The sequence below is a fragment of the Pieris rapae genome, chromosome 10, assembly GCF_905147795.1.
Source record: "Pieris rapae chromosome 10, ilPieRapa1.1, whole genome shotgun sequence".
NCBI classification, from domain to species: domain Eukaryota; kingdom Metazoa; phylum Arthropoda; class Insecta; order Lepidoptera; family Pieridae; genus Pieris; species Pieris rapae.
Genome location: NC_059518.1, coordinates 9,435,557 through 9,461,542, shown reverse-complemented (window position 1 = coordinate 9,461,542; position 25,986 = coordinate 9,435,557). Strand labels below are relative to the sequence as shown.

Below are 25,986 nucleotides of genomic sequence, written 5' to 3'. Positions count from 1 at the left end.
GATAAAGTCGAAAAAAAATTGTGTTGCCATTACAAAAATTTAAATAAAACACTCATTGAAAGTTTAACAATTTTATTATTACCTTTATAAAACCAACAAAGTTAAAAAAACAACGAATAACAACCAGTTCTATAATTATACAAATTTGTAACCTAAGTGTATTCTAATGAATGCCAAAAACAATTTTTGTTGCCATAAAATAATGAGCATGTCTTAAAATGTTGATGAATCTGTGGTAGTCTGTGAGACAATACATGACATTGATTGATTACAATATCATTTATATAAATGATATATGAATATACATATAAGAGGGGCTTAGTCAAGATGCCTTCACAGTATTGTATATAGAAAGTCAAAATCTAAATTTATATGCAAATTTGTCTACATAAACTGTAATTTGACAGTGCCACATACTTTTCTTGCTACTGAAATTGATTTTATTTTGAAATGTCAAACTGAGATTGTATTTTTTCTGTAATACCTAGGTGCGTATAATAAATAATTTTACTATATCTACCAACACCTAATAAAAATCCAACTAAAATGTATTGATTTTTATTCCTTGCATTATTAATTATTCAATCAATTTTAATTATTGAATAGTTCTGATTGCTAGATATCTTTTCAAAACCTATCCATATCAGGTGTTTAAAGTTTATGTCACATTTATTAAAGCCTAAAACTGTATTTTCCAGGTACTATTATACTTTGTTTTATACATAATACATTTCACTAAATTTTTAGTTACCCAGCATGACTTCAAATTATTATATTATTACAAATGATTAATTTGTATTAACTGGCAATACTTATCTCCATGGCAGCGACACCCTCACTAGCCAAGAAAAGTATATAGTAATACTATATATATGCTATTTATTGAAACCGTCCCAATAAAAAAAACTTATATTTTTTTATGAATGTTCAGCGAAAATAAGAAAAGCATATAGTTTTGATTAGTTTATTTATAAAAATATATTAACACATACTATGAAACAATATAATATAAATGCTAAAACTACAAGGCACGTGGAATGATTGACTCATTTAACAATAGTGGTAACATTATGTCAATTAGAATAACTCCAGAGTTCACACTGGTAATGGGTCTCATTTTCTAATGATTTGTATTAAGGTGCATACATTAAACTATAACTGATGTAACAAGTATATATTTATTATATAAAAAAACTGGAAATAACACTTGATCGCTATCTTCAACAAGAGATTTATTACAATACTTCATACATTTAACAACATGTCGCTATGCCTCTATAAAAGTCACTAAGATGAGCTGACATATTGTCTTTATCACTCACTAAGGTAAAGACAAAGAAGGTCGGTGACTGGACAGGACTATATTATTCACTTTAATGTGTATTTAAATTATATATAGATTTAATAAAACTTAACATAATATAAATAAACATAGTATATAGAAAAATATCACTTAATTTAATACATAAAATGTCAAGAAAAAATACATAAACTATAAAAAAATACATATAAATTCAAGAAAATAATAAAAAATATTATTAAACAGACTAATTTAAAATATCCATACATTGGTAATATCACAAATGAGCTGCAAATCCATTTATAATATTTTTTCCGTTACGTATTACCGGTTTTTAATAATTACCGATAATACCGGTATCTAATATAGACAGGGAATGAAACTATACGTAAAGTATAAATTTCCTTCTAACGGCTTCACTTAATACTTGAGCGTAAATCGCGTCACAAAGTTAATAAATCTGACATACGTGTATGTCATTAAAGACCTAGTTGTCAAATGTCAGTACGGCACTTATTGTCAAAGTGACAAGGCAAACAGATTTGCCAATCATAATGTAAATAATTTTTGGGTTACAATCGAAATAAAAAAATCAGTGGCCCTACAACATTTTTAGGTCTGGGCCTCAGATTTCTGTCTGTCTGTCATGATCAATCTAATAGGCAAAGGTGATCAGCCTCCTGTGCCTGACACAGGCCGTCATATTGTGCGCACATAGAAACTGCACTTTTGTAATCGAAGTCCCAAGCTAAGATGGTGTCATAAGCGCGTCCCACTTAACACTTCACAAATCTTGAGACCACAATTAATTTTGATCCTCGTCACAAATACGGTCCATTTTTCAAAAAATACTTTTCATTCATACATAAGTCCATTTACATTTCAGCCATTTTTTAAGGAGGCCAACATATTATGGACTTATTAATTGGTCTGAAATAAATGATTTTATTTTATTTTATTTATTTACACTGCGTCACACATTTGCCGCTATTAATACCGGTAAATACCGGTATCGTGTGACAGATGACTACCGCTCCGCCACCGAAACGTCTTCCTGTGACGCACCGGAGAGGATGGGCGTCGATTCGGACGATCTAAGTAACTTTTGAAGTATTATCCAAATGCCTACAGATAATAATATCACACCAATACCCTGAAAAAAAAATTAATTTAAATTAAGGTAATATAAAAATTCTATAAATAAATAAAGGGGTAATATATAAATAATAAATGGGTAATAATAAGGTATAATAATAAGTGGGTTGAGAAGATTGGAAGGAAAATGCTCAAAATACAGAAAGATGAAGCCAATTGGAGGAATTCATAAACACACATTCATCTCACACAAATCGATTTTTGTTTAGTTTCTAGTCTATGTTATAAAATTAATGATATAATGTAACATTGATTTTATTAATAAAAATAAGTTTATTAGTGCAAAACAAAATTGCTCATATCTTTGAAATCGCCGATACGATTCTCATATGTACACTGTATGGTTTTCGATAATCTTATTTTGCTATGCGATTTTTTAATACTCCAAAATTACTACTCAACGCATGCCAACCAACGAAGGTTAGTTAAAACGGTTGGTATTTTGAATATGGAGCTCTAAAACTTACCGTAAGGGCATAAAAGCCAACAGGCATATAATATCGCAGGTTCAGGGCGAAACGGGCGAGCTTCGCGTACTCTTCATTCATCCTGACTTCTTGGCGGAACCAGAACATCGGCATAAGAGTGTCTGCGTCTGGCAGTTGATTGTTTATACTGGAAACAAAATATTCCTAAATGGCAAGAAACATTTATGAAATTTACAATTAATCTACATTTATTGTTGAAAGACCTGATTCAAAATCGTTTTTATATCATTTTTTGGTTTCGATTCCAATTCCAATTTTCGATTTTCAATTCCAATTCAAAAAAAGATATACTAGACGTCTGAACTTTTAAAATTTTTGTTGTCAGATATTTGGACTTATGTGGGTAGGTCCAAATATCTAGTTCACACAATATCCAATTCTACCAAGATATATAATTGATAAGGTAATCATAATTTGAAAGGATATGAAAGGTCTAGAAATTTCAGTTTTATATTATAACACTTTAATAGACAAAGATTAAATGCGATGTACCAGATAGCACTATCCTTATATAGAGTTATGCCTACTCAGCAAAATTGTAATGATAATGAAAATTAATACAAATTTTTCCACCTTTCTTTAGTGACAATAACCATTAATTTTTAATACCTTTTGTTATAGTATTGATATTAATCATTACTCTCAATATTACTCACGTGATTCCTCCTATATGTCTGACGAGTAGATTTATCTGCAATTGAGCTGATACAGTCAACGGCATACCAGTGTACATTTCCAGGGCCAGGCGGAAGTTCATGTCTCTGAAATATTTTTTTTTAAATTAAAATTCAATTTCAAGTTGTTTCTTTCTTCTTTTCTCAAAAAGCATGAAAGGCATGTGGAAAATGTATTTGGTAAACGGCTTTTTACATATTATTTCGTGTCAGTCGAGAAAAGAGCTTTGTGGATGATATGGTTAAATAAATAGTCAAATAACTCAATGGTTAAATATTTCAATTGACCTAACAGTCAGCCATAATATGGGCAAATGAGCAGTTGTTAACTAAAGTAAAATAATTCTTCACAATAAAACTACATTTATAATTATCTATATTATATAGAATATTTAACTATTACATAATAATCAAGAATGATATTCATTTTTGACTGATTTTTAAAAATATAAATATATATTGGTCCATCAAGTTGTATTAGAATACATTTAATATACTAATAGTGTTTCTACTATTTGTATCTGTGTTTCTAATAAGTTGTAAAAATAAAAATGCTTCAAAAAATAAACGTACACGCTTACGTACTAACGTACACACTCGCGTACACACAGATATAACTAGTTCTTACTCTGTGGGGTTAAGTCCACTAATCTTGCTTGGGTAATAGGAGTCCATACGTAGGAAGTGAGGCCGGCTGACAAAAGCTGGTGCTCCAAAACGACACGAAGACACATTTAGGGCTCCCGGTGGAAGGCAGTTCTCATCTCGAACTTCGTCACAGTAGCATGCCTGGAAATTGTTTCATTTTGGATACGTTATACAAATAATTAACGGTTTATTAGGGTATCATGGTGAGTTTCGCGTTTATCTCCATTTAATTCAAATACTTACACTGTAACGTTAAGAACTAATTTATTTTTTTAATAAGTAGCATACAAACTATCGATTTCTAAGATTATCTAACCAAGCCAAACTGAGCGTTATAGTATTATTATAGATAAATATATATTATTTATAAAAACGCAGTGTTGGCCTAGTGGCTTCAACGTACGAATCTCATCTCTGAGATCGTAGGTTCGATCCCCGGTTGTGCACCAATAGACTGTCTTTCTATGTATGTATTTAACATTCGCTCGAACGGTGAGGATACCGGCTTGTCTTAGACTCAAAAAGTCGACGGCGTGTGTCAGGCACGGGAGACTGATCACCTGCTTGCCTATTAGATAGCCAATTAATCATGAAACAGATACAGAAATCTGTAGCTTAAAAGGGTGGTAGCACCTGGCTGGTTTTTTTTTAAACATATTGACAATTGACAATTGACAAGCGATAGAAATGGAACTTTAAAAGATGCCTTTTCCCAGAACTAGGTATTATATTTTAAATACCTAACAAAAGAAGAATGATAGGCGTACAGTACGATTTTGTTTGAAAGTTAATTAAAATCATTCACACATGCAAGTCACTCACCATTCTCGGATACCTATATCCGTTGTCAAATACCGAGTCATTAGCGACGTACATCATGCCTTCGATACCCAATACCGTGACAGTATCATTCTTTGCGAGATTCATATATCTGAAAAATATCAAAATAGATGAAATCGTACAAAATACAGGTCGACAAGTATTCGTTAATCACCTATTGGTAAATACCGCCTGTTCTTATTCTTGGCAATTGTGATATTTTTATTAGATACTAGCAATGCCCAGCGGTTTCAATCGGGTAGATATCGATCTCGTGGTAGTCGAAAGTTTACTAAGTAGGACTTTAGATATATTTTTATTATCATTAAAAAATTACTTAATTTTTAATTACTTCCTTTCTGATTATTAGATTACTTACATTCATAATCTTATCAATATACAGATTTTACTTTACAACGAACATATATCTCATAATATTATTAAATTAGTCATGAAATTTACGTATAATCCGACGTGATTAAATTTAAATATACTCTGCATGTATTGAAAAATTCTTGATTTCAAGCGGGTAATGAAAAATTTCTTTAATCAGAATTTTTAGCTTAATTTTGATAAATTGTTAAGAATAAAAGAAAATATTTTAAATGCTAAACTTTCTTTTATAATATCCGAGGAAAGATTTATTTGTGTTATATACACAACATTTGACGTAGTTTTGTTTTGTGGGAACAAAATAATTTCATGTTTTGAAGTTCCGATTCGGGATAGGCCAAACATACAATTGGCCATGGTTAATACATTCTTTTTATAGAAATTGATACGGTCGTTATGACTGTCCAACTTCTTTTTGTTCTACCATCAAAAGTTTCCACCGTGCTCGCGATAACATATTTATGATTTTATTATTGCATTTTTATTAGGCATCCCTATTCCCTACTTTTGCGAAAATGTTATAAAGCCTGTGTTAGTTAGTAAAGATGCTTTCTGATGGTGAAATAATTTTTGAATCAGTCCAGTAGTTTTAGTGTGGACTCATTACAAAAAAACAGAAATGTTTTCTCTTTATAATTTAGTATTGATTATGTCAAAGCAATATTCTGCAGTATGGTATACTACGGACGCGGAGCACGAAGAATTTCGTACAATGACCTTTGGGCCTACTGCCAGTGGTTAAAAACATTTTTTTTAAAGTACGAATATTAAAAACGGTAGTTTAGAATTTGAGTTAGCTTTGTAAATAAGATCATCGACTTAATATAGGTAAGTACCCAAGGATAGCTTTTTACCCGATAACCCGACCCTAAAATGAGACATTTTGCGTTTCTTACGCGGAGACACAAACTCCTTGAAAGTACGGGACGTAGACGGGGTTGGTTCCATTTAAACTTCTTACCGTTATAATTAATAATAACAGCAAATAAATTGAACGACCAAACACACAAACACCACGCACAACAAACTTAACCTCAAAAAGGAAACTACTCACAAGCGAATCCCAGCACGGAATGATCTTTTATTTCAGCGTTAAAAAAGGAATTACTACTTATAACAAAACAAACAAATGGTTATGACTAATGTTTAAAGAACTTTATTTCTCATTACAAAACAGAAATATTTTATTTACATGAGAAACTTAATATTAATATGTATATATTATATACGAGCGAGATACACGTCGCCATTATCCGTAACAATTTTAGTCAGCTATGTTCATTCTAACATGCATCTTTAATGCATTTTTGAATTTGTCAAACACTCCAATATTGCGAATTTGAGATGGTAATTGGTTAAATAATTGCACACCCTCATACCTAATAGATTTCTTCAAATAATTTGTACGCGGCTTCGGTAAGATAAGCAAACTCGCTCGACGAGTATTGCGTGTCGTTGTTTTGTAAAATTGTATCTAAATAATGATTTTATTAATTTATTTTGTAGTGTTTGTAAGTTAGAAATTATGTTTTTACATGCCGTACCCCATATTTCAATTAGATATATGAAATGTGGCTTGACTAAACAATTATAAATTAAATGACGTACGGATTGAGGAATACATTTTGATATTGACCAAAATCTGCCTATAAGTGATTTTAGTTTGGTAATTATGTGTGATATATGAAAGTTCCACTTTAAATATGTATCTTTTCTAAGACCCAGATATTTTTCCCATTTTTTGTTAGTGATTTCAACGTCTTGAACTTTTAACGGTTGAAACATAGGAATGATTTTATTTTTTGCTCTGAATATTACATAAGATGTTTTTGAGATATTTATGGTTAGCAGATTTTGTTGAAACCAAGAATATAGAGAATTTAGGTCTGACTGAGCTCGAGCAACCATAGTCTGGATATTTATACCGAAATAAAATAAGCAGGTGTCATCAGCGTAGAGAGTGATTTGGCCATGTAAACCGAGCTCGTGCTCGACTAAAAGGTTTACAATCTCTGAATACGGCGGTCACTGCATCTGTGTGAGCGCAACGGCAATATGTTTATGCGCGAGCGACAAAGACATAAGATGACGGGTCATTATACGAAATTCTTCGTGCTCCGCGTCCGTAGTATAACATAAATCAAAGTATATACAGAAAAACTAGCTGTCCTTTCGAGGTGGAGATGCGCAGGTAGTCAATCGCCTGATAGACAGGACTAGGATCGTCTTCCCAAGATTTTCCTCTAATCTGACTATGCCTTGGCGCGAGGGCTACTTTTAATTTGTCGTTAGCTGATGTCTTGGGTTCATCCAGATCTCTTAAGACGTTTCGGCCGGGCCTCTTACGGACTTTTTTGTCTGAATGATTTTTTTAGAAGTTTGCCAGTATCTGTATATCGTTTTGTTATTGCGATTGACATATACACAACGCCATCTTTTGTTTCATAAATAAATTAAATGATGATTTTACAAAGCCGCCATTGAATTTTAGAAGTTTGACCAACAAATCTTACCGTCAATCAAAAATTTTATAAAAACTCTGCTAAACGTTACGAATCAATATTTGTGTATTTTTATATTACATTAATAAGTATGAACTAGAGATACAAGGCGTTAACAAAGATAGCGCCAATAATCCGTGTTTCTAAGCCTTGATTTAATTTTTTTATCTGATTATTTCAGCTGCCATGATGACTATAAAATCACTGTTACCATCGGCCATTTAGTATTCGTTAATTTATAGTCCCAGAAATATTGACAAATCAAATAAACTACTAGTAGTAACGATTTAAGTTCTAATTTCAATTTGACTTTGTAATTACAATATTATACATTACAATTTCAAATTGTTGTTATTCGTTAATGTGAACAAACTATACCACTTAATTTGTTATCTATTGTGGCCGACGGGATGAGTGGTACTACAATTTGATCTAGGCCAGTTAAAAAGCAAGATAAGGATAGTTTAAAGTACGAATCCAACCACGATCTGGAACTCTGCCAAGATTTTGACAAAGTACTCAATGGTTACAATGTTTAAAAAGGTCTGAATATCGTTTTTTACCGAAAACATACGAGAAGCAAACAAACAAACAAAAATATCTTTATTCATATAGGTAAGCAAGTACACTTATGAACGTTAAATAAATTACATTAACTGTGAATTTGCATTTACTGCCAGTTCTCAAATCAAGAGCTTAGAACGGAAGAGAAGAACTGGCAATAAATCCTCCGCTACTATTTTTAATCGCAAAAGCAATGGTAATAGACTACGACAGTTTCTTAAACCACCAATATCTACTACTACTAGATATATAATATAAAAATGAATTGCAAAATGTGTTGGTAAGCACACAAGTCAACAATGCCTGGAACGATTTAACCATTCTAAGCAATGTAGGCGTGTTCCTAATCTATGTTTTGTCATTGAGGCACACATTTTTTTAAATATTTGTCACGTTTGGGTTTCCTATGTCCCTTAAGATTATTTACCAAGCAGATTTAAATCCTAAGTTCTCTTCTTAGTTTGAAGCTCTAGCAGACATTCCAGTCGGGGTTTTTAGTGGGTCACAGAAGAGTGGCCAAAGTTCGTAAAAGATACTTTGGTCACCCGAGCTAAATCTCACACACCGAACTCACACCCTCATGAAACAAAAACACTACCACATTCCAAATCTTTTTGACAGAACGATATCTATCGGATCAGCTTGTATTAAAATAAATATTTTAAACCTTTTGTATATATAAAAGCTATGGTATCACGAAATAAACAAAGAAAACACACCGGTTATAATAATAAAGAAATATAAAGCATACATTTTGCCTCTATCAGCAACAGGCATGGACGTTATACATAGACATAACACGCAACGTAGTGCGAAAATTAACAATGAGTTAGATTGTACAAGAGGTCAAAGAAATATTCTTACGTGCATATATCAGGAGCGAATATCGTAACTTCAGGTTGTCCTAACTCAGGCGCCCATAGTTCTCCCGTGGAGCCCCGGACTTCGCCACATTCGTCTCTATACATAGTCGTGTTCGAATACCTCCACTTTTCAACATTTCCTAATTTACTAAAATCAGTCGCACCCGTGTTCATTAACATTATACCGTCGTACTCCCGGGAACCATTTCTCTGGAAAAAATAATACAAACTATTTACTTAACTCATGTTTCGTATACCTACAGATTATAACACAAATTACCAGCCTATTATATTTATGTAACTAAAATTGTTTAGTTCAATAATGGCTTTATTATTCTTCCTTTATATCAAATATTATACATATTATAACTAGCTGCCCCGCGAACTTCATTTCTCCTTAATTTGATTTTACTTTGTACTAAAAAGATAGGCTTTTTAATAGATACCAATATGGATCATTTTGCTATGTTTTTTTAAAATTGTTCTGAGCATTTTTCCTAAAACATAGCATAAACCGCAAAGTTCAAGCCATAATTAACAAACAAAAAATGTTTGTTTGTTTACATATTCAAATATCAAGAAACTCCTCCTTTGACTCCATTTGAAGTCAATTAAAGAGAATCAAACATGATTTATATTATAAAACGTGATTTATAACAAAAATCAATAAAATATTAATGATTTTTTCGTGTCGGCGTTGTGCGTGTGGCCGCACAACAGTTGCGCAGAATTACATCACCGTTACGTCGCCTACTTTCGCTTATTGTATAACCATGTAACAATGAACTATTGATTTTGCATATATAATTTAGGCAGGACTAAATTTGCTATTAAAATTGTTACAAACATTACATTGACGTTATATTGTAATTTTAGTAGTGATCCTTAGAAATTAACACTGGATTTGAGTTTGAAAATACTTACTTACTAGTTGTTTTATCAATCGTTACATATAAGTAATGCAATAGTACATTGCACCGCGGGTTAAGTGATTTTTTAATTACTTGTTTTGTTTGCAATTGCGCGATAACTATAGAGTAGTTTATGTATACTAATATTATGATAAGGAAACATTTGAGTTTATGTATTTACTTTCACTGAACGCTTACCTTTATATATTTCCAATAATGAGTTATGTTACTAACATTATATATATATTATTATATATATAAGTTATATACATATTATAATAAATAAAGCACAAACCATTAACATTCTTATTTCTGATAATATCCAAAAGATCGACTTTACTTATATTGTAATGATACTTAAATTGAAAAACCTTTAAAAAACACGAGATATTTTTTTTATAGAACAAGGGGCAAACGGGCAGGAGGCTCACCCGATGTTAAGTGATACCGCCGCCCATGGACACTCGATGCTACTATTGACATTGTTATAATCGTAAATCTTAAAGAGCGTACCAATTCTTAAAAGACTGACAACGCACTCGCGAGCCCTCTGGCATAAAAATGTTTCTTCATCTATGTTTTTTCTTGCCTTGTTTGTACGAGTATAAATAATTTAATAATTCTCATGTATCTGCCCTTTGCTAGTTGACTCTGGACAGTGATGTGATTAGTCATAGATAATTAATGTATACATATGTGTCACTGATTATGATTCACAGACTTTTGTAACAGTGAATCCAGAGGTCAAAGTCCCTTTTTTATTAACTTAAACATATAACTTCAACACAAGAATAATTTATTCGACAATATTATCACGTATACAATGTGTAAACAGTGTGAATATAGATATACGAATCCAGGAAGTAAACATATACTGGTACATGATCATCAAGTGGGGCTTTTACCTTAGTAATAATTAATTTACAAAGAAGTTTCATTTCTGACACGTGTACTTTGTACGCACGGACTTTTTATATACGTCACAGCGCTCAATTTCGTTTTCGTCTTTAGATGTAAATATCTCCTATGCCAAACAGTTATAATTGTTCCATATTCAAATACTTCTATTCTAAATTAGGCAACGACTAAACCCCCCCCCCCCTTTCTTCGGTAGCCAATAGTAAAACGTTTCGGTTAAAAGGTGTAATAACATGTGTGTACGACTTATAATATTAACAATAACGCATAATTCAATCCCCGCCTCGCATCCTAACGTTTTATCCTAAATTTAATTATAATAAATGTAAGTAATAGCTTGATTTTAATTTTTTTTTATTACATTCTACGGATTTTCTAATAAAAAAAGGATTGTCTTTGTATGTCAGATTTAGCATTGGGAACGCAGTGCTGCCAAAACGATGACACGCAAAACTCGTGCCACTTTAATTAGCATTATTAATCAATGAAATACAAAATAAATTAAAAAGTACTGCAGTAGCGGACGGTAGGTTTGAACTGCGCGTTACGTAACATTGTTTTCTATACTAATATTATAAAGAGGAAAGGTTTGATTTTTTGTTTGTTTGTATGAATTGAATAGGCTCCGAAACTACTTGGCAGATTTGAAAAATTATTTCACTGTTGGAAAGCTACATCATTCCTGAGTGACATAGGCTATATTTCATTTTCAAAAAAAATAGGCATCCTTACTAAAATTACGATAACATTAACATTTGTTTGTTATTTGATACAATTCTAACAGATGGCGCTGAGTTAAAGGTAGTTTAGTTTAGGTCCGTGTCGTGGTACCAACGTTTCACATAAGTTCTCCTACGGTTTCCCTTGATTAATTTACTACTATGTAATATAACAAAAACCTTAGCCACAGCAACGCTTGGCCGAGTCTGCTAGTAAATAATATTGACGCGAATTTAACAATGACAAATATATTAGACACTTTCCTGTACTATACGCCACATGTTTTGACTTTTATGTATTAGTAACTTGGTGGGCTCGAGACGTTTAACTGGGCTTTATTAGGGGGTAAGGGGCTCCGTTGAGGGTTTCTCATCACTGATTGTGCCCAGAAGTAATTCGATTTAGAAGTTGTACCGTCTGGATTTTTCCTTCGAGGTCTTTCGATGTAGTAACACAAAATAAAAGATCATGGATACATTTTGTAAATCAAAAAATACTACCCTTGAACTCTACAAATCGTTTATCAATTTTCTTTTATTGTTATGTACTAGGCAAAATCTAAACAGTTTATCTCAAATCCACAGGTCAATTACCTTTAATGCAATACAACTCAAGGGCATCGTAATCTATACACAAGATAGCAAAAAAAATCCAAACTAGTATTAAAAGTTGTTCACCTTTTAGGACAGTATTTTCAATATACACTGCTTAAAACTTGATTTTTACTAAGCTAAAAGCTTCAGGGAATAACATTGTGAAACAATAGAGTTACTTGTATTTAAATGGGTCTGTCAAGTGAAGCAACATCAAGCTGTAAAACGTTCTCGATTTCAGTCGTAGACTGGCTGCGGACAATTTTTCCTATCACGATTTTAAAATCTCTGTCAAAAAATAGCAATAAAAACGGTACTTTTGACACAAATTCGCTATAAATACCGTGATTATATATGAAAGGTAGGTATGTTATCTATATAATTATGTGTTACCATAGTTACTATTAATTAATAAGTACAAGTGATAATATTAAAATAATGTGAGTCAACAAATTGAAATCTTAAATCATATCGAGTAGGTTTTGAGATAGTTTCATATATCCACATATTTCTGATTTAAATGTATATAAGTATTTCCAACTAAGCATACATATACCTACAACTTCTCGACATTATCCACAGGAGACTTGGCGCCAGCCAGAGGTCGTGGATGCCTTCAGGAGTAATCCCGATTATGGAATTCTGAACTGTTTAGAGTAACATGATATAGCATGCGGCCGGATGGGGATGTCTTTAATTCCTTGGAATATCCTCCATATCCAAGCCAATCCCATAGGATTGGCTTGGATATGGAATCAGGAATGCTACTTGTGTACACATTAGCGTCGACTTATCTCCCTCGAACTAGCAGAAAAGATAACGCAGCCACAGAACAGGCAGAATCTCATAAAAGGCTAAAATATGAGAGTGTTTCCTCTATATTTGTTTTTGTTCCCTTTGGAGTAGAAACTCTTGGGCAGTGTGGTTAAAATACACAAACGCTGATGAAATAATTAAGTTGGCGTCAATGAACGAATAAATATCGCAATACAGCGAGGCAATGATGCCAGCATTAAAGGTATGTTGCCACAACGATCTATTATTATATTATTATTACTATGTAGGTTGAGAATATTCTAAATATTGTGTGTTACAAATAAATATAAAAAAATTAAGCAATACTTACATTATAAAACCATCCGAATTTGTCATAAGGAATATTAATTGGTAGGTCCGGGAAATGTTCTACAATTCTCAGTACCGGATCGTCGATGCCATTAAACAGCCAATCGGCGACAGGCGCCGACAGGAACATGTGCTCGTGTAGCGTGCGGAGGAAAACGTCAACTGTCACTTTGATTAGCGGGTGGCTGTGACGCATGAAGTATGCTATCGTCTGTGGATGTTTCGTGTAATGATTATTTACGTAAAAGTACACAGAAGAGTACAAGAATGTGCAGTCAAAACTGTTTACGAGGACATCGTTAAGAAAAACATACCGGTTATGTTGACCAAAATCAATGGTCCACCCGTCACTAGCTTTCGATATCGGTTTTTACGACCAAATATGAGTAGTACTTTCGATGTCGTTACAACAGATTTTGACTGTATACCACATTTTACCTACAGAAAATTATTTTCAAAGACTACTAAAACATTTTATCTCTTTAATTTTCTTGCGCACACTATAGTGAAAATGGCAGCATTCAAAACATACTTGATGTATGTGTTCGAATGTGATTTTTTATTTATATTTATTATATATAAAAAACCACATTCGAAGATCATATATAATTGATTAAACTTATAATTAAACGAAACTGTCTCTTTTTGTAACAGGCAAACTAAACCTGACGGATAGAGACGAAACAACCTGAATAAAAGAGGTTTAACGAGATATTTTAGGTCTAATCTCTGTAAGACTATCAGAAAGAAATATAGGGAGTAGTTATATAAGAGAACGCAAAAGAAGGGGACACGATAAGTAAAATGATGGGCAGATGTTCCGCTGAAGAGATAGAGCATGCTAACTCAGAATAGAGCAGATTGGGTTATAGCCTGTGGTTGGCCAACCCAACTGGTTGCTCAATTAATATGTAATTATTGTTTTTCTTACCAATTATGTTACACTGTTTATAGCGCCAGCTACTTTATTTATTAAATTAACAATCAATTGTCTAATAAACATACAAAATGACTCACCACAACTATAGGATTGAGACTGGTGATGGAATCTGTGAGGGAGCCATTTGACATTTCCGGTTCAAAATGCCAATATCTCTGGTTGTAGAATGTTATAGTACTGTTGTCATTCCATGTCAAATTCACCTATAAAAGAAAAATGATTAAAGTAAGATGTCAAGCTTCGAATTCCGCAATTCTGGTAGAATCATGTTCCTAATGTTATATCAAATAGAAGAATAACTAATGTTTCAAACAAAGCCTAAAAATAGCTGATAAGCAACGCCTTACTAACAAAAAAGCATCAAAACGGTGCATTCGTTTTTACACAGGGACAAGTCAAACTTTAAACACCCTTTTTTGCATCGAAAAACGATGACTGTCCTGCTACGCTCATTGTCCTGCTACGCTCATCATCCCGTTACGCTCATGGTACGTTTGAACCGTATATATCTTCCACTCGATTGGCCTAATTATTAACAAATTTATCCTTGAATTTTGGACCTAGCTATCACATTACACTAATTACCTACAGTCATATCATTCATGTAAAAATTATTATTTTATATGAATCGCGATTAAAAATTCTATTAATTAATCATTGATATTGATTATACAATGACGTATCGTCTTACAGGTTATCATAATTTAATTATCCTTTAAGTTTAATCTCTTTGTGTCACATAAAATTAAACTATTTCGAATCAAAATATCATACATTTATGTAGGAACGTTGGCTTCTTAAATTTGCGTCAATATTCACAAAACAGAAAAATATTTTCACAGACTACGCACGACCACTAGAATGTTTTGTTTTGTTTATTATCTTTGTAAAGTGACATTAGAATGAAAATGGTAACATTCGATATAATATACTTGACGTGTGTTCTTCTAATGAACGTGGCATTATTTTGATTGATGTGTAAAGAATCAATATTGTACGTGTGTAATGGAAAATACTTAGACTTATACTACAAATAATGCTACTAAATTCTAATCTACTGTTCTCAAATCAAGAACGAAGATGGCGTAGAACGGACGGTAAGAACTGGCAACTCCGTGACTCTTATAATTAGGAAATTTTCATTTAATGTTACAAGAGGCAGGGCAGGAGGCTCACCTGATGTTAAGTGATGCTGCCGGCCATTTAAGAATGGGTACGCTCTTTTCTTGAAATGATTCGGAAATTCGGACACGATTACGTCATGCTCCTCGTTACATACATAAGCAATTTATATAAACTATAATTATATACATATATGAAATATCAATTAAAAGTTTTGTTTACTTAAATCTAGAACCACTGTTTCGATCTTCATTATGTTGTAGTCCAATAATAAAAACAATAATATGGCAACAAAATAATAAATAATGCTTTAATAATTTTATAATTATGTCGTAACCATCTAATAACCCAAATAGAATTACAAGGTCATATGTAGACTGCAGTAAGCAAAAAAATACAAATTTGCCGAGTATTTAAGTTGAAATAATTATAGCCATTTGCCTTGAACTAACAGAAACCTCGTTTTGCTGACCTAAAGGTTATCATAGGTATTACTATCTATCTAAAAATGAATTGCTGTTCGTTAGACTCGCTAAAACTAAGACCAGGACTCGGATCCGTACAAAAATGAATAGGTTTGATGTTGAATATACTCAACCAACCAACCAATTTAGGCTTAATTAATTAAATTTAATCACAGTCAGTTAATTGTATTAAATACTTTGTTTGTTTGTTCCCCTTTATAAATCTTTTTGTTATGTAATTTATCATGTATTCCATCTGTGGCTATATTCTCAGTGTATTTGTTTGCTATTATATATAATTTATGTTAGCTGTAGGAGTACAAAATAAATAAATAAATAAACAGTATCAAAGTCATGAATAGTGTCTGTCATAAGTAATTTATCACAATATTACTGTGTTACGTATTGGATGATGAGACACAACAATTATTCAGTAATGACTAAGTTCACAGGACAAACGATCCTGTAATTATTATTTCTATTTTATTGTTAATATGTTAAAATGTGTATATACATACAATCCAGTGATTTTCCTATATTTACAAGAAGTGTTAACAAACAGCAAAGTGAAGCTCACGATCTCGAAATATTGTTTCACCGGTACTCAAACCATAATTTATTTTAAATACAATATCTTCTTAAGTTGAGAACGTGCCAAAGAGGAAAAGAAATAACCATGGTGGGTGTAACAATGAGACATCAAAAAAGAGTAGAAGAGATATGATCAATGACCAAAGTAGAGGACATTATAAAGAAAATAAAGCAATTGAAATGGCGCTGGACCGAGTACATGACGGGAGATTACAGCAAGTTGAATTGGACAAAAATAGTTACAGAATAGCAACCACGCGATGGAAAAAGGAAAAGAGGAAGACAAAGCAAGAGATGGGCAGACGATATAAAGAGAATAGGAGAAACAACTTTGACAAGAAGAGCTAACATCAAAAAATAATGGAAGCAGCTAGAAGAGGAAACAGAAGAAAACAGGTCATATTATGTTACTTAAATAAGTATTAATTATTTCAGCAATAAAGGCTTGATAATAATTATAAAATATATACGACGAAGGTAACATTAGTATGATTTTCAACTTGTATATATTTGCATGAATAACAAATCAAGAAACTAATAAGGACAATATTTAAATATATATGGCAACATACACGTTCTAAGTACAACTGTATTGGCCATTAAGATAAAAACACATCATACAGAATGAATCACGAACAAAAATACTTCTAGCGTTATTATTATTGGTTTAATTACGTATTATATACGATTAAGCAGTTTTATTAAAGATCAGTGGTCAGCGTGCTTCTTGTATGAATCAATGACCTTTCTGTCTAGATGTCCAATACTCACTCTCACTCGCTCAGAAGGAAAACATCGTGAGGAAACAGGTATGCCTTCGAGTCATGGAGGTCGATGGCGTGTGTCAGACACAGAAGATTGTATATTAGAAATAACAAATAAACCCTGGTGTTTTAATAACCAATACTTTTCTTTTGAGGATTCTTAAGACACTTTTGTCGAAACATGATCTTTGAAAATAATCATAGTCAAAATCTGTTATACCGACATCGAAGGGGCTACTCATAATTGGTCGTAAAAACCGATAGTCGTAACAACCGATGACGTTGTTATTAAGGTACCTAATTGCTTTTGGTCAATATAACCGGTATGTTGTTCTAAACGATGTCGTCGTAAACGGTTTTGACTGTATTATTAATAAACTTGGAGGTACTTTTTACGTTCCGAAACGTAACAATAGAATAATAAATTTTTATTATTGCCATCATAATAAAACGTAGAGGAATCGTTATTTATTTATTAAAAAAACCTTACAGCTTACTAATTATAATACAAAGAATTTTTTAATTTAATACGCAAATTAAAAGGTTAAAAAACTGAACAATATAACAGAGAAATGTGTGTAAGGTGTGCATGTATATGTGTGTGTTTTTTGGCTTGATCCAGTGACAGTATATATGTGTATTTGTGTATATGTATTAAGTATGCACACGAGTTTCGAGAGTTTATATACAAAATGTGTTCAAAGGAACAAATTTCACAAGCGAAAACAGACAATTCAATAGCAACTATTATTTCAAAAATCTAATTCTTAACAATTATTCTTATTTTTAACCTTAAATTTTATTTTATTTACTTCACACCATATTACACAAGACTTCATTACCGATATTGCTAACTTTCACTAATATAATTATTATCATTTCCTACTAAGTGTTAATATATTCTTTTTTGCGACTGAGGCGCAAACTAGCTGATGTGGTCTGTGGCAGAATGACCTGCGCTGTGGAACATTTTGCTCCTCAGCATAATGCTGAGCCAGGGCCATTCACAGCCACAGCACACATGCAATACATGCTTGGGACGAACCGAATGGGAAAAGGAAAAAATAATATACCTCTCATTATATCTCTTATTTAGGGCCTGTTTCACAATGTATGGATAAAGTGTCAAATAGCTATGCAACCCATAAATTATTCAAAGATAAAAGTTCCGAATAAGATACTTGGCATTTCATGACAAATAGCGTGACAGTCGTGAAACGCAAAAATACTATTTATCCTACCAATAAGTAATAAATAGCTTATTTGGAACTTATCCGGACATTGTGAAACAGGCCCTTAATGTTTTATCTTTAATTACTACTAGGGTGTGTGTTTATGTGTGTGTGTTTTGTTTGTAATAAATAATATGTCTATGTCTTTGTCTATTTAACGAACAAAATCTTACCTTAGTATGTGATTCTCTGAAGACGTAGGGTCCCAGCTGTTCCACTTGAACAGTTTTAGCTGTTCGAGCGATTATTTCATCCACATTTGTGATATTGAACATGTAGCATTCCAGGTACATTGGAATCGGAACTTCTCGCCAAATGGAGAAAGAAGTCGAGTCTTCCGAGAGGATCATCATCTGTAATTGGCACAGATTATACAATCCAACATAAACCATAAAGAGCGAAATAATTTATTTATTTATTTATTTATTAACACTTCGTTGCATTACATAAAAGGAAAATATTAAACAATTACTTTTATGTAATTAAACATAAGAAGTTCATATGGTGTTTTTAAATATAGCCTAATTTATTGATATTCTTAATAAATCGTATAGCTAAACAAAGTTAATTTTGTTTTAAATATACTAAAGAAAGATTTTTTTTTGAACAAAAGTTTATGGTATTAAGAAAGTCCAGATGGTTCATTGGACACCCTATGCGTGATTTGTTAAGAAAAATCAATCACAGACGACACCAGGAAAGTTCATAATGTACATATTTACCAAGTTCTGTACCAGTATATTCTTAGATTAAAGAATTTCTAAATGATTCCGGTAATAAGACAAAATTAAAGGCATAAAGCAAAGGCCTATATTATGCATTTATTAGCCAGTTCTCAATCAAAAGCAAATTTAAAAATTTAATCGATTTAATAAGTCCTTGTACTATAGCGAATTATTATAAGCGAGAAGCGTGGGTGACTGTTATCTAAACATTGCAATTGTAAAGGAAATAGCGTTAATGGGACTGGGCATAGTCTACTCTTTATAATATATAAATATAGATATAGTTGAATTACATAGAATCCTCATTCAGCCAAGATGGAGGAGGTACCACTGTCATATGATTATTCTTAGCCTTAAAAATTCCTTTGATTATTTTTAAAGGGCAAAGTGTTTTTATAGCGTGAACGAATATCTAGATTATAAGATTGACTCAGATTTTAATACTTATACATTATTAATTAAGATGACATTTGCATGCCTATTTATTGTGCGGATTTTTGTAATTTATGTAAATAATTTATTCACTAAATTTTATATTATATATCAATTTTTACACGATACGGTATAACAAACATGATACTATCACAAACATACGATTTACAAAAAGGCAATAAGGAATTCATATCTACATAATTAAAAATGAATCACAAAATATCTTGCTAAGCTCAAAACTCGAAAACAAGTTGAATTCGAGTATTTTTTATTCCTTGGGCTTTGATAAAGGTTTTATATAGGAAAATTGCAAATCCAAAAACTAATTTTATTTTTCTGCAATTGAGAACGCAATATCAAGGCAACGAATGTTCCATATCTACTAGACAAATAGATACTAAAAAGGTGGGTTACGTAAAAAAAACATATTTAGGCTTAGAGTTTCGCGGGGATTTTTTAAACATAGAATACATTTATTCTGCTATATTGGTTTAAATTACAATTTTAGAGATTGAAAGCATGAATATTCGTGCTTACTTTCGATCAATCCCAATACCATCTGAGATAGACATCTTAATCCATATATTGATAAAAGCTATCCATGGTAGGTCGGGTCGGTGTATGTAGATACCCCTTGTATGAAAATGACAGTTCAACTGTGCCAATTTCCTATCTTAAGATTATAATTACAGCAGTTTTTAAAATAATTAAAAAGCTATCTGATATGTTTTAAACATAAACATGTATATTTTATTCTTATTTGTACGGTATAATTTACTTTATTTGGTTTATATTATCAAATATGTGTGTAAAGAACGAAGAGATTGCATTCTATCCGCCGCCAAAAATGGATTGTCTTCGTAGGGATTGATTATTGGGATGCACATAGGAGATCAATCGACTGCCACGGTCTGACAATCCACAATCTCAGATTGAAAACAATAAATAATTATTGGGTTCGGGCGTTAGTGATTAGTACGTAAAGCAATCAATATTTTATCGTTAATTAGAATGTTACACATATCATTGTATTAATATTTATCATGTCACATGATATGTGATATGGTACATTTGTAGGAAAATCAGCTCCGCATGGCGATACCCGGCGGTTCCGGTTCGAGCTTTGGTGAAATAATTGTTTTAGATTAGTAGACACAGCCTTAAAGGAGTCAATGTAAAACACGTAACGTTCTGCAATAAATTTGTGAAATACGAAATGATATGCATCTGTATAAAGCCGTTAAAAAGCAATTTATTCATAGATAACCTAAAAACCGCACTTTTTTCGCTCAACGCTTTTTCTCCTTTCGAGGCCCATTCATCAATAACCACTTCATTAAAAACAAAATTATCACTAACATTACAAAAATCACATTACATACTTTTACTAAAAAACTCAAACAATATCTTGTTAAGCTGTCCTATACTGATACAGAAAACATTCTTATTGTACAAAAATAGTATAGATATAAATGTGTTATGTAGAATTAATTAAGCAATACTGTTTAGATGTGAAAAGGAAGAGACTGGCTGCCCACAACACAGGGAATCCTAGTGTCATCCTAGGGGGCCAGTGCACTCTACTTTATCGAAACATTCCTGTATATTGTGTCTAATAATAATAATAATAATAAATAAAGAATTGGTTAACACAGTATATAATTAACACAGATATTTACAGTTTAATAATGAATCTATTACATTATTTACGTAAGTTTTATTAAAAACCTAAAATAATTTCAATGTTGATATGGTCACATATGTTAGACTAGCTAATTACGTAATAACTTAAGACAGAAGGTCCCCTAAGTAGGAACTGAATAAATTAACTAGGTATTATATGGATCTCACAAATTTTTACGATAGAGTTGCGAGACATGCTAAAAGTTATGTTGATGACGTCATTAAAAACTTACACTTTTTAGCTGATTGAAGAACAATGTTGGCCAAAATATCACCATGACAGCTCCGACAACTACCATTACCGAGCCGCAGCCCATCAAGCATCCACTCTTCTTCCCTGACGAAACCATCTTAGCTTATCTGAAACAAACATATGTTTGGAATATCATAACACACTTTAATAAACAAAGAACACAGACATGCAAATCCTGAGGTAGGAACCCCAGCTACATGATACATCAATGGTGTCGCATTTCACACTTTGATCCAAACATTGACGTCAGACCCCAAAGCCTTAAATCCTATTTGCCTAAAGGAAACTTAAGAGCCAAATTCATTTGCAACGCAAAGCTGCTATTGTCTCTGGCAGAATGACCAGCTCTGTAGAATATTCTGCTCCTCAGCATAATGCTGAGCTAGGGACAATTACAGCCACAGCACATACCTTTGATTATTGTTATTTTGTGTGGTTATGTGTGTGTTTTGTTTGTAATAATGTTATGTCTGTCTGTCTGATTCCCCGCAAACAATAAAAGACTATTCTAGCACATCGAAGCTTAAGTAGCATTACCAAATTAACGTATTACTTCAACATCTTCGGTACTTGAAGAAAAGAGCGTAGAAATTCTTAAAAAGCCGGCCACGCACTTGCGAGCCCTCTAGCATCGAGTGTCCATGGGCGGCGGTATCACTTAACATCAGGTAAGCCTCCTGCCCTTTTGCTGTTTGTTCTATAAAAAAATCTAAATATTTGCGCATACGCAGATACTAACGAGTTTCGGCATTTCGGCGTATTTTGTTATAAACATAACTTGTCTCACTATCAGTATAATTCTAATACGAATATGTACCACGAACCACCACGTCATTAAATAAATTTGTTGAAGAACGCTTGGTCAGTGGACTTTTTGCCAACAAGATATTTTAGTAATATGTACATATAAAATATTTTCATGTAATTTAATTCCTTTAATATCCAGGTCAGTAACCTCCCAACGCACTGAGCGTATTTTACTAGTAACTTCTAAATACTTCAGATGACGACTTCAGACTTCCAAAGATACTTATCACTACTATTCACGAAATCAAGAAAGACCAATAGTGTCGTTTCATCATTCACATTACCTCAAAATATTGCCTTAATTACTAATCTATCAAGATCTAAACTTATTAATTAGGCAGATTGAGAGCTATACAAAACGATAGGATTAGATATTTGATAACAAAAGGTTATGATTTATGGAAAATTTTAAAAATATATACGGTTTTTATGTTCTCGAGTTATTTCTAGGCAAAATGAATCGAATAAAAATTAAAACTTATTTGGTAATGTGTATTCTGAAATTCCACATTTTTTCAACTTACAAATGCATACTCGTAATCTTGAGCTGGCAGCAATCATTGGTTTTTACGTAATTTATATTTTATCTAACAAATTATTTATAATATAATTATGAAGGTAGGCATGCGTGAATCGTTATGAGTTCATGGAATTATTTCACAAACATTTACAGTCCATTGTTATATTTAATGATATAACACACTACTCGGAACCGAAACGTTTGGGTTTAGGCTGGAAACATACGTACGGTTTCCTGATCGGGAATTCAGATTAGGTTTTCCGTGATCCTAGCGCAGACGTTAGGTTTTTTGTATTCGGAATTTATGCCATAGATTCGAACCATACGTTAGGTTTTTTTCCTTCCAAAAATTTAAGAACGTTTGCGCCGAGTAGAATATTTTGTATGTAAGGTATGCATTCGTGTCTCCGAATCGCAATTTCTTTCGGATCAGGAAACCTAATGAGGAAACCGTACGTATGCTGCCAGCCTAAAGCAAGGCCCGTGGCTAAGTGGTTTCGTAAAGGCATCGGCATCTGAAAACTAGCCTCTTGGGTATTAGGTTCGATTTCAAAATTGTCAGACAAAAGCTTCCTGTTTCCTAAATGTGTCTATTTTTCTTAATATAATATAGATATAGAATTAGGATCGTTTTCTTGAGGAAATTAATGTTTAAAACTTTAAACAAGTGGCTTGTTATCTTGTAATACCTTGTGATAAGCTACTAATTATACCAATTGATAATCCCAACATATTTTATCTTATAATGTTTGAGCTGATTAGTACCAATTTAATATTATAATCTGGAACTTTGATGACCATTTAAAATTTAATTCGTAGAGAACATGTAAAGTTCTATCTTTTTTGGACTATTTTGCCATTTATAAAAACACAATATTGCATTGAATGCCAGAATAATATGTAATAAAATAAATAATAGGCAACAAATATTTCTACAGAAAGAAAAAAATTTTGGGGTAGGAATGTCTTCTTATTTGTAAACAAAAAACTATCAGTGTCTATTCCCCAATTATAATTAATATTTAGGTTTTACTTAATACAACAATTTTGAAAAGTTTAAGACAACTACTAGTACTAATAATAATATTCTTAAGTTTTTAATGAAAATAAATAAATATGTATATTTTGATAATTGAATTGAGTCATTAAAGATAGAGGCATACTTGTTTAATAGAATGTTTTGTTTATTTCATAGCAAATTCTTAGTTACCTTATAGATTTTTTAAAAGGTTAAAACATTTAATAGAAATTCCTTAGAAACAAGTACAAACTTAATATCAATCATAATCAGGACCCAGATACAAATACATTCACTGTAATGTTAACTTAAATCCTAATCTCAAATTAATTAAAACTTATAGATTATTTATTTATCTTTAGCATTATCATTTACCACATTGTCTTAATTCAAATTAAATTTTAACTAAGTAAGTAATATATGTTTTTGTATTTTATTGTATGACAGAATATGGATATGCATAAAAATAATAAATGGACTAAATAAGATTAAATAGAAGAATGACAACTAACAAGAATTAATGCTAAGCAGATCTAGGACAGCTTTATTTATTTATAAGTCCTAAAACAATGCATATGCATAAAATTATACAAGACAATATGACATCACAAATTAATGTGCAATTTGTGATGTCATAATGTCTTGTTTAATTTTATGCATACACATCAAGCAAGGGAAAAATTAAACAAGCAAGCACAAAATAAAAAAAAACTAGTTAATTACTAGTACAATAAACCTAAAAATCTTAAAAAGTATAATATATCTTAAATATGTTATTAAGTAAAAGGAGCCTTTGATTAGTAAGACTAATTCTTTGTCAGAGGTTCCTGAGAACCTTCTCTTTGGTCTCCTGTGATGTTGATTAGCCGTTTAGCTATTTCATTGAAAAGATCCCACAGACCAAGGTTCTGGACACTGAATGGGACAAAATCATATTTGGATCCTAGACCTGGCATGCTTTAGCTTCTCAGCTGCTTCACAAGCAGCAGCTCTGTTGTTGGTTCCATGAATAAGCTATGTTTATAATGGATGATTTTTATAAATAAACGATAAATAAAAAGAAATCTATTGAAACAATAATATAAGCACTAATAAAAAAAAACCTTTGAAAATATATTGAAACAATTCTTTATTTAAAATCTTATTGCCCTAGTACGATAAAGTATCTATTAGTATGGTTTAACTAAAAAATATGAAGAAGTATAAATACTTACGTGCAAATAAATGAAGCTAAACGTGCAAAAATCACATTTGTTTAATTTTCACCAGAATATAGAGTCAGCATAAAATTTTAATTTAACACAAACAGTTGTAGGTTTACATACACCGATAACAATTATTTGCAAGATAATAAGGTCACATAAACATACGTCCACCCTACACCAGTATTTAGTTTCAACTTGTATCGGTTGTTCATTGTGAAGTTAATTAATTATTGCAATGAATTTCACAAACTCACACTAGATTACAACCGCTAATTTTATCAACAAAATTAGTTCAATCTGTCAAATGTCAGCCGCCAAGTGATTGAATGACAGTGACAATTAAAATAATCAAAGAATTTTCATAATTGAAATATCAAATATCGATGTGCACTGTGCAGACTGCAGTCGCCTGTCGCAGACTGCATTGTGTACGCCGAGATGTATGGTCATTTTACATTTAGTTCATATTTATGTAATACTCGAAAACTTCATTATTTACATATTTAAATCGGAGTTACTTTAACTGACGAGTTATTTGGATTTTAAGATAGAGAGAAA

The 25,986-nt window shown here is 31.8% G+C and overlaps 1 protein-coding gene across 1 annotated transcript; it reads right to left on the bottom strand.

The window, feature by feature from the left end:
* Positions 1-1,054: 1,054 nt before the first annotated feature.
* Positions 1,055-25,697, bottom strand: LOC110996081 (protein croquemort). Its single transcript, XM_045629902.1, has 12 exons — positions 25,438-25,697; positions 21,859-21,985; positions 18,959-19,138; positions 14,690-14,815; positions 13,674-13,883; positions 9,407-9,615; positions 5,088-5,196; positions 4,246-4,406; positions 3,600-3,704; positions 2,923-3,070; positions 2,264-2,453; positions 1,055-2,193 (listed from the first exon to the last, which is right to left on the bottom strand). The coding sequence occupies exons 2-11, from the start codon at positions 21,973-21,975 to the stop codon at positions 2,328-2,330; spliced, it is 1,491 nt and encodes a 496-aa protein (XP_045485858.1). The 5' UTR covers positions 21,976-21,985; positions 25,438-25,697; the 3' UTR covers positions 1,055-2,193; positions 2,264-2,327.
* Positions 25,698-25,986: the final 289 nt, after the last annotated feature.

What these genes read in the sequence shown, in the direction of transcription:
- LOC110996081 (XM_045629902.1), bottom strand. Translation starts at nt 21,975, where the DNA reads ATGGTTTCGTCAGGGAAGAAGAGTGGATGCTTGATGGGCTGCGGCTCG. An exon ending in AATTCGGATGGTTTTATAAT is followed by an intron (nt 9,616 to 13,673) that starts GTAAGTATTGCT and finishes TATTTTTTCCAG; the next exon opens with AGAAATGGTTCCCGGGAGTA. An exon ending in AGTGGACTTAACCCCACAGA is followed by an intron (nt 3,705 to 4,245) that starts GTAAGAACTAGT and finishes AAAATATTTCAG; the next exon opens with AGACATGAACTTCCGCCTGG.